We start from the raw sequence: 16945 nt of genomic DNA on the forward strand, positions 1-16945 counted from the left end.
CATTGGAACCTTTGTGAACAGAGAGAGCACATCAAAACTGACCAGGACATCATCAGGGGACAGTATAATGTCCTTGACAAGAGAAACCAAGTGAGTTGAGTTCAGTACTGCTGAAGTGGTCTTGCCAGTGAAGGGAAGTAGAGTATCCGACAGAAAACGGGCCAGTTTGTAGGTAGAAGAGTTGATCGTGGACACGATTGGCCATAGTGGGGTACCTTATTTATGGATCTTGGGAAGCCCATAGAATCTGGGAGGTCTCGCAGCCGAGGGTTTCAGGGAGAGCCGTTTGATTGGTTCAATTAGGGAAGTCGAACTCGTGATGATCTTGTTGGTTTTATTAGTTAGGTTATTAGTGGGATCTCTATTGATTTTGGAGTAGCTGCCATCATTGAGCAGGTCCTGGATTTTGGTGTATGAGTTTTTATCCATGATGACAGTGGCATTGCCCTTGTCGGCCGAGAGTATGACTATGTCATCCCTCTTTTTCAAATTTGCGAGTTCAGAATGCTCGTTTTTGCTGATGTTGCTAATGGGTTTCTTAGCATTCTTTAGGATAGTGGCTATTTTAGCTTTTGCAACGTCCATTTGGATGTGTCCCAATGTAATTAACCAAGCTAAACTTTAGCTGCTGTGCAGTTTACTGCTCGACAGCCAGTTCATATTTATTCTCATATCCATTTTCCCAGCTTTACACACTACCATCACCATTACCACACGTTGTTTTCGAGCATACAAGTTTAGCTTAATCTTTTCTAATTTTCCAGATATACAAACATAAACATAACTTCAACGGAGATGATGATTCAAATTGAGAAATCGATGTAATTAACCAGGTTTAAACTTTACCTGCCGTGCAGTTTACTGCTAAACAGGCAGTTTATATTTACTCTCATAATCATATCCATATTCATTCTTATAATTTTACAGTCATATCCAGCTTGATACACCACCATCACTAATAAATTTTGAGTTACAACAGTGTTTCATTCCCATTTGCCATTCATCGTACAGGCACCGTACATTTGTTGTACAAGTGTAAAGAAGAGCCGACACAAGGTTGCAGGGGGTTCGTCTTTTAATAATTTTCTCCCATCCACACCTGTCCCCAGCCGTCCCAATCTCGTTCCTGTCAAAAGCCCCTTCTTCCCGCCCGTTCTGCCCTCATATCTCCTCGATTACCCCTCCCACTAACCCTATTGGTGGGAATCCTTCCCCTGACACCCCTACACAAGCACCGAGATGGTTATCCCCCCCGCCCGCCTCATTGGCTCTTCCCTGCCTAACACCCGATATAACAGGTCCCTGCGGGGTGGGCTGGTAGGAACGAATAACCAAAGAACATAAACATAATGTATTATTACACTTGTTTAACCAGGAAAGCCTCACTGAGTGTAAAGGTTTTTGTAGGGTCCTGCCAAGTGTTTGCAGTAGGGGGCGATGTTGCTACACCTAATCGGACGATACGAAGGGAGAGTTTGAGGCCTAGTTCTAGGCTTTAGGCCTAGCTGTAGGCTTTAGGCCGCTGTGAGTTAATTTTTAATTTAAATGTTTCAATTATTAATGTAAACGCTTTAAATGTTTCTATTTAAAAAAAAACATCAGGGAATGTAACATTGGTAAACATTAACTCCCTTTCACACACGCGGGGGTACGATACGAAGGGAGAGTTTGAGGCCTAGTTCTAGGCTTTAGGCCTAGCTGTAGGCTTTAGGCCGCTGTGAGTTAATTTTAATTTAAATGTTTTAATTAAAGGCTATCTCAGGGAATTATAAGGGAATGTTTCACTTGTTTAGCCAGGAAAGCGTCACTGAGTCTAAAGGTTTTTGTAGGGTCCTGCCAAGTGTTTGCAGTAGGGGGCGATGTTTGCTACACGGACGGACGGACGATATAATCTATTGTAGGCTGGTTCACTTCGTTCCTACCAGTAAAAACACGTGTCTCTGAATAGCTCTCTTCATACGTTACAGCAATTTCACTGGAGCGGTTACACCTGATGGCGGAGGCTTGTGTTGCTTCCGAAACGTCGTGATTAAATTTATTTAAATTTTTTTACCTACGTGACTTTACCAAAAAAACCAAAGAGTATGAATCCTTGCAGTCACGAAAACTTCAAATCTAGAAGTAACTTGGTTACCGGTACGAATATAGCGCCTTCAGTGGTTGCGTAAACTCGATCGCATTCGACAATAACGCAATTTAAAGGGCGCCCTATGTAGCAGGCGACGCAAAGAGTGCAGTTTGTTGTTGGCCCGCTTGGCGTTTTTGGACTTTTTTTTGTGCAAGGACTTCTGACGTCACGCGGGAAATCGATCAAATTCGATTAGCCCACGGAAATCGATCCACAAAGAGGTTTCAACAACAACAAAAAACCTCTGGTCTGGCACCGCCGGCACCACGTGGTGTCCATAAAGTTATCGCGCCGCGGCCAAGGGGGCGAAGCGCGAAGCCCCCTCTCCTCGGCGAAAACATCGATCCCTGCGCAACCCCCTTTCAGGGGTTCATGCCTCGTGCCGGTAAGACCCCCCTCCTCCTCGGCAGGGATCCCCCTGACCACCCCCCCCACCCCGAGCGCCGTTTGCAGAAGCGGGACCCCGACGAGGCCTACGCAGCCACGGGCCCTGCGCTCTTTCCTAGTAGTTCGGCCGGGGTCCTTGCGTCCCGGCCCCGGTGCGAGGGGGCTGGAGCGCAGCCTCGAGAAGGACAATGAAGAGCAGCTGCTACCGCCGGCGCGCTTGCTCGCGTCCTGCCGCCCGGGGTCCAGGGGACGAGGGGATTGTGGTGGTGGCGGTGAAGGGTGCAGTCAGGAGTCGGCTGAGAAGCTGGGTTTGGGATCAAGGACCGCGAGAAGGGGGGTGGGTGAGGGATTGTGGCGGTGTGAGACCCCCAAATGTGCTCGACCTGTCTCCATGCACGTGTCTCTCTGTGTTGCGTGGGGAGCGGTGGTGCAGCGGTTAGCGCACTGTGCGCTACGAACCCGGCGACCCGAGTTCGATTCTCGTTCACGACGAACACCGGCGACGATTATCCGAACCGGTCGTGGGGCTCCCCGAGGTCGACTCGGCCTCAAATGAGTATCCGGTGCGATGTGTAGTAAACATCGCCACTGGGGAGACGAAGGCGGCCGGGCGTGGTGCTGGCCACCCACCCCCTCGTGTGCCGTGCCGGCCTTCATAGGTGCTCGCCAACAGCGCTTGCTCCTACAGCCTCTGAAGGCGATACGGGTGATCTTTGTTTTCGCCTCTAGGACGATGTCCCTCGATCGCTGTGTCTCTCTCTGTGTCTCCGTTCCCTATAATTTTCCGCCCGGGGTCACGGGGTCTCGGGAAGCACAATAGAGTTAAGGGGTGCTGATATGGGTTTGCTAAAGCTCGCGGGTCTGGGGGACAATGTGATAGGGCTGGGGTGATCGTGGGATGTCGGGGGTCGGATGAAAACTTAAACCTGTGGTCGGGAGCCGCTTGCACGCTTGCTGGGTGTGGAGGGTTGTCGTGTTGGTTGCATCTCTCCAGTCTTTGTGTACTTGTGTTTGTCTCAGTGCCCGTGTCTCTATCGTCTCCCTCATTGATCTTTTGCTTTGTGCGTCTCCGTGTCTGGTGTTCCCCTCGCCGCGTCTCGGTGTGTATGGCGCCCCCCCCCCCCCCTCTGTGCATCTCCGTCTCGCTGCGTGATCGTCTCTATGGTCCAAACATTTGCCAGGCCGTTTCTCGAGACGAGCTTGAGGTTCTGTTAATGATTATAGCGGTCGTACATTTTTACGATCGGTAAGTAGTTCCATCACGACTCCTGACCGCGATTTTAAAACGATGTTTATCACTAACTGAAGCATTGAACTCGCGTAGGACACAGAGGGGTCACACACGATCCTCCTCGGGAGGTTGGTAAGAGCTCGCCGTCTCTTCAGGGAGACGGGGACGTGGCGCACAAACAAAGAACTTCGGCAGAGCCATCGGAGACAGCGCGTGGGGGAGATGTGTTCAGCATTGGGCCGTTTGGTGCCTTCACTGGAGTTGCCACCCAGAGGATGGCGAATAATATTAATACGGGGTGGTGATTGTGAGGCTCGGAGTGGTCCTTGAAGGACGTAGCAAGGGGAAGAGGTAAAGCCAGATGGTGGTGTGGTGGTGGCAATGAGACTGTAAGAGGGGTCCCTGAAGGATGTATTGCCTGTAACAAAGGAAAGACACTCCAAATAGTGATGAGACTTATTAGGAGGTCTTTAAGATCACGTGTCGACTTTGCAATGGTTAGAACCCACCTAAAGCCTATATAACCTCGTGTTGCAGCAGCTTTCTTTTGCGTCGGCAGTTCTCCTGCTGTGTTTCTCACCTGATGACGGTTACTTGTGTTGCGATCGAACGTCGTGATCTATTAATTTTCTATCTACGCGACTTTACCGAAAGAACCAAATATAATGGTTAGAGGATTAAGCAGAAGGAGACAAGTGATGGCGATGTGCAGAGGCATGAGCGGCATTCGTCCGTGACCGAGTTGCCGTCATCAAGGCAACGCGGTGGCGAGATGTTAACTACCTCGCCTGGTAGGATACAGGAGGTCGTGAGGTCGATCCCGACCCTGACGCCTGTATATTTGGAGTTTGCATGTTCTCCCCGTGGTCATGTGGATTTTATCTCCGGGTGCTCCGGGTTTTCCCTTTGTATTTATAAACATTCGTTTAGAGCATTTGGCTGATATAAATTTCCACGTGATAACCCACTTCGTTGAGCTATCATTTGTGATAGCGAGGTCTCTTCTGAATAAGAGCTAAATTGCTCAGTGGGCCTTACCTTGTAAAATAAAAATAGTTTCATCGATTTATAATTTCAAGAGAATAATAACTGTTTGGAACTTTTGCAGAAAAGTACATCACCCCTCAGGTTATAAAACAGCCTGCAGAATGAGCTACCAAAGGACCAGTTCTGAGAACCTTAAAGTGGCTTCTCATCCTCACGCAAGGTGCTGCACGTTACCGTTATCAAATTCTAACACCTGTCCGCTGCATGGCAGGCAAACTACGGGCGGCTGAAATCCAGATTCACGGCTAGGATCTTGGCGTTTGCAGCTCTGCACCGTGAGTCACCTTGCAACGTTGTGACCCTTGACCGTGAGCTCATGTTGCAGAGGGAGTGCGGCTGGCGTGAGAGACGGGGGGCCCCTGGCGGCAGGGAGAGGCGCCCCCTCTGTATGGGCCTGCTGCTGTCTCGGCCCGCGGCACTGCTGAAGAGCAGGAAGGAAGCGAGGCTTCGCGCACCGGCTCCAAGACCTGGCCTCGCAGACCCCTACTGCCGTGGTCCCAGGTACGCATTCTCGAATCGATCTGTGCATAGCGTGAACTGCTCACAAACGGCAGAAAGGCATGACTCCCAACCATATGCCACAGGGCGCCACGGTGGTGAGATGTTAACTACCTCGTCTGGCATGCAGGAGGTCGTGGGTTCAATCCTGACCCTGATGTGGAGTTTGCGTGTTCACACTGTGGTCGTGTGGATTTTTCTCTGGGTCCTCTGGTTTTTCGCTTCACATTTAGAAACTTGCGTTTAAAATATTGGCTGTTATAAATTTCCACATGATAAGCAACTTTGTTGCGCTATCATCGGTGTAGCCAGGTCACTTGTGAAAAAGAGCTCTAGAGCTCGGTGAACCTTACCTGGTTAAATAAAAAGTTTAGTAGTTTAGTTTAATATGCATTGCGTGCATATATCATGCAACCATCACACTTTGTGAACGCTGCTCTCAGCTTCGTCCAGCCCACCATTTCGACAGATCTGAACATGTGGTAAGATTATATTGTTGGTCGGTTTTGTCTGGGTACCCTGTTTTTGTAAACCAAATTCTCAGACATAGGGGTTGTCTGACCATACTTCACCACACTGCTCAGTGCGGGTTTGGCTAAGGGGGTGTTGTCCGCAACATTTTTGGATATGAACATATTGGCGGTACACGGGTGCGCGGTAAAAAAAAGCAAATTTTTTTGCAATCATTTATTTTCGCGCAATTCGTAAACCCCAGTCAGAAAATATTGTGGGGTGGTGGTGCGTCAAAATCAGTTCTCGTGACAGCGAAGCAGTCGGAAGACGAACGTTATGAGCAGCTGAACACGAAGCTTCACAGTCTGTTTCCGTATAGCACCCAGCCTGATGACGATTGGCTCTGTTCCAAAGGAAGATTTGACTCGTGCCCTAGACTTGGTCGGACGGTTCCTCGATTCATAGATTTTTTTTTGGTGGATGGTGGCATCGAAAGATTGCAACTCCTGTCATACGTTCAAATGTGGAAAGCAGCTGCTGAATCTAAGGCAACTTCTGATGGAGTGCAGCTCACTCAAGGGTAACAGTGACATAGTCAGACTGTTTTATGAAGACCGGTGTGTTATACTGCACCGGTGTACCGCCAATACGTCCATATCGACCTCCATACAGTGTGCTAACCCCTGCTGCCCCACCCCGTGGATGACACGAGATGACACAAGCGATGGGGTTTGCGTGACTCTGCTGGTGGTGCCGCTCTGCCAGTGGCGCCGTGCTGATGGTGGTGCTGTGATGCAGGTCATGTTGTGGTGGCTTCGTGCCGTGTCCGGCACCGCTGGGCGAAACTGAATCAGAGGAGGAGGAGGAGGGAGCGAGCGGCGAGCCCTGCGCCGCGTACGCAGAGATGCCGCTGGCGGGCGGCAAGCGCAAGTGCAACTCCACCAACAACACCAACGTAAGGACCGCTGGGCAGGGGGAGGCGCACGGGGTGGGGTGGGGGGGTCGTGGGGGCGGCGAGGTTGATTGAGGATGGTCGGGGGGCGGGCGGTGCTTCTCTCTTCCTGTCTCTCACAGTTTTTGACAATTATTTAAATCAATAACAGGGCCTCAGTGAATCTTGTGTATGCAGTTGTTACCTGGGCAGGGCTGCCTGTTTAAGTAATCCATTATCGGTTTAGTAAACTCGACTAACTCAACGACCTGGGATTCCCACTAATTAGCAACATCGATGGCTAATATTTGAACCAGTCCTGTCGAGGCCTGCTCTAGATTGACTCAGACTAAAATTAGTACTTTGTGCAGTGTGTAAATTTCACCACCAGAGAAAAAAAGGCGGCCATGTTGGCCTTCATAGGTGCTACTTGTTTAACAGCACTTGCCCCAGAAGTTGGTTAAGGCTATACGGGGGAATCTTTGTCTCGCAGGGTGGGGATGACCCTGGCTCGCTGCTCTCCAGCAAGTTGCCCTGCCTCAGCCCGGCCCCCGTCGATGGGGTGGGACCGACCGGCGATGGCCACGTCGCCGCGGCAACGGTTCCCGCGGAAGCGGCCAACATCAATCGTCTCCCTTCATCGATCCTCCTCAAGGTAGGCACGGCCGTGGGCAATGCTCCTTTTCCTTTTGCGCGTAGCCGAGGTGAAGAGCCACTCTGGAGACCCTTACTCAAGTGTGAACGCCACGCGACTGCTTCAGCTGAGGCTGAATGCACCGCTGTTGCTGCTGCTGCCTCCGTTGCATTTGCACAGCTGGCAGTGGCTTACAATGATGCGCATTACGGTCCGCAATGCACCCTCGCATTCGCTGTACGGTTCGAGTTTCCGCTTGTGAAGGTGGCGGCCGTGTGAGTCACGTGCTCCGTAGTTGTCGGGGACGGGGCGGCAGCAACGCCGGGTGCGTGTTGGGGACGTCGCCGTTGAGCCAGCGTGCCGTAACGCCGCGTTCTGCCCAGGTGCTGTCATACCTGTCGCTGATGGAGCGCTGCCTGGCCGCCTCGCTCGTGTGTCGCCTCTGGCGGGAGCTGTGCTCCGACCCCGAGCTGTGGCGGCGTCTCGACCTCAGTGGCCGTCAGAAGGTGACTCCCTTGCTCCCTCCCTCGCCCTCCCCCCTTGCCTCCTCCCTCGCCTACCCCCTCGCTTCCTCCCTTTCCTCCCTCCCTTTCCGATGGCGTGGGGAGGAACTTCGTTCAGCAGTGGATAGATCACAGCCGATGATGATGACGACGATATGGGGTACACGCTAACGATGAATATGGTGAGAACGAGATGAGCGCGTGCGGGTGGGCCTTCGTTCGTGCGGAAGGACGATGACGGCGTGGATGTCGCAGGTGACGGACGAGGTGCTGGCTCACGTGACGTCGCTGAGCCACGGCGTGACGCGCGTCTGCGTCGCCGACTGCCGTGCCGTCAGCGATGCCGGCGTGGCGCTGATGGCACGCTCCTGCCCGGCGCTGCTCTGCTTCTCGGCGACGCGCTGCAAGCAGCTGACGGACGGCGCCGTGGGCAGCCTGGCAAGGCACTGCCCCGCGCTACGCTCGCTCAACCTCTCCAACCTCGACGCCATCACCGACGACGCACTCAGACAGGTTCGGGGGTCAGGGGACTCGCGGGGGGCGGGGAGCAGGGTGCCTGGGGGGGGGCATAGGTGAATATGTGAGTGTGTGGTTGTGACTTGGTGCCACGGTGGTGAGTTGTTATCTACCTCGCCTGTTCTACAGGAGGTCGTGGGTTCGATCCAAACCCTTACGGCTGTTGTATATTTGGAGTTTGTGTGATCTCGTGGTCGCGTGGATTTTTCCCCAGGTCCTCCGGTGTTTTCCTCCACATTTAGAAACATGCATTTATAGTATTTAACTGCTATACATTTCCACATGATAAGCCAATTAATTGGGCTATCATTTGTGGCCAGGTCGCTTCTGAAAAGGAGCTATATAGCTCGGTGGGCCTAATCGTGTAGCTGTGCCTACGTGAGTTGCGTGGTTGCGACATGGTGGCGCAGTGGTTAGCAGACTGCGCTATAAAGCCAACAACCCCAGTGCGATTCCTGCTCATAGCCAATATCCTTGATGAATTTATCAACCGGTCTCCCCGAGGTCGACTCCGTTTTAAATGAGTACCTAGTGCAGTCTGTAAGAATCAGCCCTGGGGAGACGAAGCCAGGCAGGTGCGGGGCTGGCCACTAATCTCCTCGTGTGCCCTGTCGGCCTTCATAGGTGCTGCTCACTAACAGCACTTGCCTCAACAGTCTGTTAAAGCGATACGAAGAGGGGATTTTTACCCTTTTCTGTGTGCGTGAATATTTCATCGCAGCTCGGCGCCAGCTGTTCGGACCTGCGCGAGGTTCACCTGGGCCAGTGCTACCTGCTGACCGACGCTGGCATCACGGCGCTGGCGCGCGGCTGCCCTCTCCTCACCAAGATTTACCTGCTTGAGAATCACCTGGTACGGCGGGACAACAGCGCTGCACGGCCACTGCAGAGTTGTTCAGGGGGCAGGGTGACTCGGGGGGGGGGGGGGGGGTTGGTGGTCTGTGCTGAATACAATGAGCCAGAAAACCCCCCTTCCCCCCCCCGATAACCTGGGTTCACACACTGTTCAGGAAGCCGGGTCGGGTGACACGGTTATGTGGACTTACTGGATCTTGTCCTGAAGATGCTTGGCACAGTTTCAAGCTAAACGTAGCGCATCTACTCGCTGCTAAATTTGGTTGTGAGAATTTTTCTCGCTAGTGAGTGAGCAGGTGGGCGAGTGACTGAGTGAGTGAGTGGGTGGATGAGTAACAATTACATTTGTTTGGCTGTGTCGCGGGGTGGGGGCTTACGACACTAAGTTGGCCGGATCGTTGTGACGTTGCGCTAACCCGGTATAATCGATTCTGAATCGTACTAATTGAAGCTGTTGGAGTCGTTGCGGGGAAGTATGGTTGACTGACCTGACACCCGGGGGGTGGGCGGGCGGTGCTTCTCCGGCCTCCAGGTGACGAACTCCTCCGTGCAGTGCCTCGCCGAGTGCTGTCCGCGTCTGCAGTACGTGGGGCTCATGGGCTGCTCCGTCACCTCCAGGGGAGTGAGGCACCTTGCCAGGGTGAGCCTCACCACTCCGTCTCCTCTAGCCCCTCTCTATTAGCCACTCAGTCCCTCAGTTCCTCCGTTCCCCCCAGTGACTCTGTATTGGGAAGCCACTGGAGCTGTGCGTTTTTTGTGTTAGTTTGTTGTCCTTCCCACACACCTCGAATTAGCACGGTTGGCTACGTACGGTGCAAAAGAAGTTCAACAAACGTACATATCCCCCTTGTCCCTCTATTCTCGCTATCCACCCGATCCCTGCAAGCCCCTCTAGTTCTACTATCCCTTCTAGCCCCTGTCGCCCCACTCGTTTGTCCCAATGCCGCACAGCAGCAGTCGATGGCTGCGAATACCCCCGCCCCCCCCCCCAGTCTGCGAATGCCCCCCCCCACCCCCCCCCCCCCTGTCTGCGTGTCGCGATCCCATTCCCACACGAGTGTCTGCGTGGTTCCGCCCTCGTCGATCGCACTCTCACCTCATCTCTCTCTTCCGGCTGCCTGTCTCCTCCCTCCCACGTCCTGCTCCCTCCCTCCCTGCCCCCTCCTCCCACAGCTAGGCGAACTGGTGACCCTTGACCTGCGGCACGTGAGTGAGCTGGATGGGGAGACGGTGATGGCGCTGGTGAGGAGCTGTTCACGCCTCACCACACTCAACCTGTGCCTCAACCGCGGCATCGATGACAGGCATGAAGCACCGCCGCCACCACACACACAAGACCGCACGCTCAACCACACCGCACGCACGACCGTACCGCACGCACAACCGCACCACACACTCGACCGCATCGCATGCACAACCGCAGCACACGACACAACCGCACACGACCCACACAACCGCACCGCACGCACAACCGCACCATGTGCACAACCGCACACCACACACAACCGCGACACACACAACCATAACACCAAACAACCACAACCGCACCACACACAGTAGCACGACACATACAACCACAACAGCACTTGACACAACCGCATTACATACAAAACTGTACCAACCACATTACACCCCCAGAGGCATATCAGACACTACCATCACACTACACCAACAACCGCAACGGCCGCTATTTGCCACAAAGTGGTGGTGATGTCACCAAAGCGCTTGTGCCAGACTTGGTGCGTGGAAGCTTGTTGCTGGTAGGTGGTCAACGGACAGACCCAGGTGCCATGGGTTGATTTGACTGAGATGGCTGGCAAATGCGCGCCACCTGTGCTCCCCACTGGGTTAATTCGCTGTTTTTTAATCCAACTAACACAAGCGCACATGCATATGTAGTGAGTTCGACTGAGTCGCAGACATACTCTTGGAGGCAACACATTTATTAACTCCAACACACGGGGTAACTGCCCCTTAACAGAATAACAACCTATGGTGGTGACCACCAGGCTAACTACACCAGTTACCACGTGACTGGTGTAGTTAGCCTGATGGTGACCACCAGGCTAACTACACTAGTTACCACGTGACTGGTGTAGTTAGCCTGGTGGTGACCACCAGGCTAACTACACTAGTTACCACGTGACTGGTGTAGTTAACCAGGTGGTGACCACCAGGCTAGCTACACTAGTTACCACGTGACTGGTGTAGTTAGCCTGGTGGTGACCACCAGGCTAACTACACTAGTTACCACGTGACTGGTGTAGTTAACCAGGTGGTGACCACCAGGCTAACTACACTAGTTACCACATGACTGGTGTAGTTAGCCTGATGGTGACCACCAGGCTAACTACACTAGTTACCACGTGACTGGTGTAGTTAGCCAGGTGGTGACCACCAGGCTAGCTACACTAGTTACCACATGACTGGTGTAGCTAGCCTGGTGGTGACCACCAGGCTAACTACACTAATTACCACATGACTGGTGTAGTTAGCCAGGTGGTGACCACCAGGCTAGCTACACTAATTACCACATGACTGGTGTAGTTAGCCTGGTGGTGACCACCAGGCTAACTACACTAGTTACCACATGATTGGTGTAGTTAGCCTGGTGGTGACCACCAGGCTAACTACACTAGTTACCACGTGACTGGTGTAGCTAGTCACGTGGTGACCACCAGGCTAACTACACTAATTACCACGTGACTGGTGTAGTTAGCCTGGTGGTGACCACCAGGCTAACTACACTAATTACCACGTGACTGGTGTAGTTAGCCTGGTGGTGACCACCAGGCTAACTACACTAGTTACCACGTGACTGGTGTAGTCACCACCAGGCTAACTACACTAGTTACCACGTGACTGGTGTAGTTAGCCTGGTGGTGACCACCAGGCTAACTACACTAGTTACCACATGACTGGTGTAGCTAGCCTGGTGGTGACTGCTGCTACGGACCGGGACCAACAGCTCGAGTCCAGGTCCACGTGTTGGAGACTCGTTGAACGTGGACGAAGGTTTCTTCAGGATGAACAACAACAACAACCCTGGTCCCTCTCGGGACCCGGCTTCTATTCTCTGCGGCCTGGCTGGCTCCGCCCTTGGCCACGACCACGACCACCTTCCAGAATCCTCGAAGGATCTGGATCCCAACCACGTGACCCCCCTAGCCCCCACTTGGGGCCCCTTTGTAGACTTAACCGGTCATGTGTCTTCCCGGGTCAACCAGAATGCCATGGCCTCTAAGAACCTCATTCCTACAGCCGGCACTCCCACACCCAATCCTGTAGGGCTGGCACTGCACGCCAAGCGTGGTGCCATCCAGCGCTATCCATCAGCGCTCACCGGGCCCCTCTAAGGCCGGTACTACACCCACACCACGTGGTGTCCGCGATGTCGTAACACCGCACGCAGTGGCTCTCCAGGGCCGGCACTGCACTGTGACATCCCGTGATGTCACTACATATATGTGCATACACACGTGTGCACACACAGGTGTGTGGAGGTGATTGCGAAGGAGGGGAGAAACATCAAGGAGCTGTACCTGGTGTCGTGTTCCATCACTGACCAAGGTAATCCCCCCCCCCTTCCTCCCCTCCCTCACTATGGTGGGGAATTAAACTCGGATCAGCGTATGTGTATGTATGTATGTATGTTGAACTTCTTTCGCACGGTACGTAGTCAACCGTGCTAATTGGAGTTGCGGGGGAAGGATCACAAATAAAATAACAGAAAGCAGTTATGAAGAAATGAGTTTTCAATCTTGAAATTTGTTTTTAATCTAGAAAAAGTGCGCAAAGTGCTAACCATTGCACCACCCATTCACGTCTAAGGGTTTGTGAAGTCGTCACAGCCTTACGTCCGTCCGTGCACAGCGGCGATGCGTGACTGTCTGTGACAGGGGCCCCGTGAACCCGCGTGCGCACGCTCTAATGCGGGCGAGACGGCGTCCGTGTGAAGCCGTTGCTGATTTTAAATCTCTCGACAACAGTGCACGATGGGAAGCATTCAAAGCATCCGTGCATGTGCACGATTTTTTTAAATTCCTTTTTTTATTCCTTTTGCTCCCCCCTCCCCACCTTGCCCCACCCCACACGCCCCAGCGCTGCTTGTGATTGGCCGCTTCAGTGCCAGCATCGAGACGGTGGATGTGGGCTGGTGCCAGGAGATCACGGACCACGGCGCCATCGAGATCTCCCGCACGAGCCGCTCGCTCGCATATCTGGGCCTCATGCGCTGCGACAAGGTTACACGCCCCACTCCCTCACACCAACCCCCCCCCCCCCCATGTCACTCTGGCTGCTGTAAATTTCTACGCGCTAAGCCACTTCGTTGAGCTATCGTTGGTGACCAGGTCTCTTATGAAAAATAAGCTAAGAGGCTCGGTGAGTCTTACCTGGTAAAATAAAAAATTGTTTAGTTTGATTCGTTTTTGTGTGACTTGCTTACCCTTCATATATTTTGCACTCCAGTCGTGTTTTAGTTTTGTTTGTTGTAACGTTCTTACCCCGTGTCTCTACTGGACATCTGTAAAAAAGAGCTTTTAAAGCTCATTGGATTCCTCCGGTATAAATATTCTGATTCTCTTAATGTTCCTTCCCACGCTGCTCCTTCATTCCACTCTTCGTGCGCCTGTTCTGTCTTCTCTTCTCCTGTCCCTTAATTCCTCTGCGCTCTCGTTTCCTCCCTTCTCCTCTCTCCCAAACTTCTCTCTCCCATTATGCATTTATCACCTTTCCCATCTCCCCCTTATCTCCTCTCTCTCTCTCCTCTTACTGTATTCACTCTGCCTTCTCTTCCCACACCTGGATCTCCTCCCCATCTCTTCTCTCCTCTCTTCGTCTGTCCTCTGCTATCTCTCTCCCCTCTCACGGCCGTCGTTCTCACTCTCCGTTAACGTTGCCCCCCCCCCTCTCTCGTCACCCACCCCTCCTCCCTCCGGCGGGGCAGGTGAGCGAGGACACGGTGGAGGAGCTGGTGCAGCGCTACCCGCGCATCGTCTACAGCACCATGCTGCAGGACTGCAAGCGCACGCTCGCGCGGGCCTACCAGCTCGGCTGGAAGCCCTCTGGCTCCGCGGGCTCTGCCCCGTGACCTCGTCCGCCCCCCACCCCCCCCCCCCCCCGTGTGACCCAGCGACCCAAAGAACCAACACCCCCCCCACCGCTCAGGCTTCACGGGGTCACTCCGCCCCTTCCCCACCCGCGACGCGTCTCCTTGCGCCGCCGGGGGCGAGACACGAAACCCAGAATGGACGCCGAGGGCGCCGTATTCCAGGTTGCTCCGAACGCCATCCCGGAGACGTGGACTCCAGCAGGAGCGGGAGGAGAAGAAGGGTGTGTCTGTGTGTGCACTGTGAAACGTGCCGACTCGTCCGTCGCCGTGCAGAGACGGACTCGGGATCCGGAGCGTGACGACTCAAAGCCACCTCGCGTTTCCTACCGGGGGCGGAGATGGGGGATGGGCGGGGGGAGGGCGAGTGGGTGGAGGGAGAGAGAAAGAACCGGGACGGAGGTTTGCGAGTCGCGTCCTCCCATCCCCGCGGTGCTCTCCGCTACAGGGTATTTATTAAGCAAACAAATGTTATCGTGTTTGCTTTTAGTTCGTGAGTTTTGTTGAGACGATTATGGAATTCGCCGGTCTGAGGACTACCCAAGGCAGCGGCAGAAGAACTTGGCGGAGGAGAGAGCAGGGTGGGGGGGGAAGGGGCCTTGCAGGGGTGGCCGGGCGGCGGTGTGGACGCCGGGGACGCGCAGATGAACAACTCAAGAAGAAGCCATGGCACACTTTCAGGAAAACGACTTTTGACGGGGGCGACGCGGGATTAACTGCAATTATTTTTGGAACGAGAAAGCCAAATCGTTCCTACTCGAGCATCGCCCCACTTATACCTCCCCCCCCCCCCGCGCTCAGGTGTTCATCCGGACGGTGATGGCGACAGCGACGAAAACGCTGAGCTGAGCGTTGCGTCGTCCGAGCGTCCCCCCCCACCTCCACCCAGGACTGCGAATGTCACCGCTCCACGACCGAGGCGACCCCAAAACATGCGGGGGGGTGTACCCCCACTATCCCCTCCCCCACCCCAATAACATTGTGATGCTGACATTTTTTTATGGAAACCACAAAGCGATGAAACCTACGTTCAACGTTCGATCGCCGAGTTTGCATGTGTGTTCGTGTGTGCGCATGTGTGCGCGTGCGTACTGTATAGTGGGGGAGCGGTGGTGCAGCATTTAGCGCACTGCGCTACGAACCTGGCGACTCGAGTTCGATTCCAGCTCACGGCCAGTAAGTGACGATTATCTGAACCGGTTCTGGGGCGTCTCCCAGGTCTACTCGGCCTCAAATGAGTACCTGGTGCGATGTGTAGATGTCGCTACTAAGGGAGACAAAGGCGGCCGGGCGTGGTGCTAGCCACACCACCCCTTCGTGTGCTGTGCCGGCCTTAATCGGTGCTGTTCGCTAACAGCATTTTCCGCAACAGTCTGTTAAGGCTGCATGGAGGTTCTTAGTCTTTATATTTGTTATATGCGCGTGTCTGTATATATACGTATCGTATGGTATATATGTATACACACCTGTTGTGAGGGCTGTTATTAATATGGATCAAATGATCCACTGATTTCATCATTGCGATTTGATTACAGGAACCCTAATAATTTGTTTTAACGTTGTGGTGAATGTAGCAGTCCCTAGTGGTTGCACGGGTCACGTGACCCCTCCCCACTGTCACTACACGCGTCGGTTCCAACGCTCGCACGAACGATTTGACACACGTGTCGCCAGCCAAGGGACTGAGCGCGTCCGTGAGGACGTCCCATCGTCCAACAGATGGAGCGAGCGGAAGAGTTCGGCTCCGTGTGGAATGGATCGTTACGTCGTAGGATCGTTAGAGGCGACGGCGGTGGCTTGGGGAGGGGAGGCCTTCATCCAGCAGTGGCTTGGTCATGGCTGATGATGAGTGGTGGTGATGATCGTTGGCGTTGGTAAAACCCCCTCGTTATAATTAATAATCGGAGATTTGTTAATTGTTTTTGTAACGGGACCTGTTTGTTCGGCTGCCACTTTGACCTCCGACCCCGCTCGTCGCGAGCCGGGTCCCCCCGTCGCGTGTTCCCAATTGTGGGGTCCGTTTTGAACGCCGCTGCCAAAAACCAAAGAGGTGTCCGGGCGACCTCTGCCCATTGAGCCGCTGCCACGTTCCCAACCGCCCCCCGTCGTTCCCCTCTTCCCCTTCGCAGCCGTCGTCTATGACGCCGCCGATGATTTAACACCCTCTAGGGGAAAGCGAGGTGGCTTTGTAGGAGCGAGCGCTGAGCTAGCCCTGGGCTAGCGCTGGGCTAGAAGTGAGCTAGCCATGGGCTAGGAGCGAGCTAGAAGCGGGCTAGGAGCGACAATGCGCAGCTCAGCAGTGTTGTGGAGAAGCTCTACGCGAGTTGAGCCGACTCGGCCAGACGGTAGAATCGGTCTCCGTCTCTTCCCCGATGGCGTTGGTTTCGCCCGGGGAGGGAGCTCGGTGGTGAGGTCGCTCGCTCTCCTTATGCCTCCCCCCGCCCGCCATCCGTGCTGTCGATGCCCTTCCCCAAGGCTCAAGGTTTTCCTGTTTTGTTTTTCTCTCTGCCGATGACTGCCTGCCTGTTTGGAAAATAAACGCGCCCCCACTGTTTCCACGGCGCCTCCAGATGCCCGTCCTCGTCTTCGCCCCCTGCGCAGTCAATCTCGAATTGTTGCGAGTGGCTAGGGGGTTAGGGTCACTGGGAGTGT

General features: G+C 54.0%; 1 protein-coding gene across 2 annotated transcripts; it reads left to right on the plus strand.

Moving 5' to 3' along the window:
• Nucleotides 1-1976: 1976 nt before the first annotated feature.
• Nucleotides 1977-16851, plus strand: FBXL17 (F-box and leucine rich repeat protein 17). Of its 2 annotated transcripts, none has more exons than XM_078599799.1 (12): nucleotides 1977-2513; nucleotides 5107-5294; nucleotides 6543-6699; nucleotides 7169-7330; nucleotides 7693-7815; nucleotides 8068-8325; nucleotides 9050-9181; nucleotides 9716-9823; nucleotides 10357-10487; nucleotides 12677-12753; nucleotides 13285-13427; nucleotides 14132-16851. In XM_078599799.1, the coding sequence occupies exons 2-12, from the start codon at nucleotides 5110-5112 to the stop codon at nucleotides 14273-14275; spliced, it is 1620 nt and encodes a 539-aa protein (XP_078455925.1). In that variant the 5' UTR covers nucleotides 1977-2513; nucleotides 5107-5109; the 3' UTR covers nucleotides 14276-16851. The 2 variants fall into 2 exon arrangements, with proteins under 2 accessions (XP_078455925.1, XP_078455926.1); XM_078599800.1 differs by having other exon boundaries at nucleotides 2010-2513; nucleotides 5119-5294.
• The last annotated feature ends 94 nt before the right edge of the window (nucleotides 16852-16945 follow it).

This window comes from Lampetra planeri, chromosome 13 (genome assembly GCF_965212315.1).
Source record: "Lampetra planeri chromosome 13, kcLamPlan1.2.h2, whole genome shotgun sequence".
Classification (NCBI taxonomy): domain Eukaryota; kingdom Metazoa; phylum Chordata; class Hyperoartia; order Petromyzontiformes; family Petromyzontidae; genus Lampetra; species Lampetra planeri.

What these genes read in the sequence shown, in the direction of transcription:
- FBXL17 (XM_078599799.1), top strand. Translation starts at nt 5,110, where the DNA reads ATGTTGCAGAGGGAGTGCGGCTGGCGTGAGAGACGGGGGGCCCCTGGC. An exon ending in ACTCCACCAACAACACCAAC is followed by an intron (nt 6,700 to 7,168) that starts GTAAGGACCGCT and finishes TTTGTCTCGCAG; the next exon opens with GGTGGGGATGACCCTGGCTC. An exon ending in GCCTCATGCGCTGCGACAAG is followed by an intron (nt 13,428 to 14,131) that starts GTTACACGCCCC and finishes CCGGCGGGGCAG; the next exon opens with GTGAGCGAGGACACGGTGGA.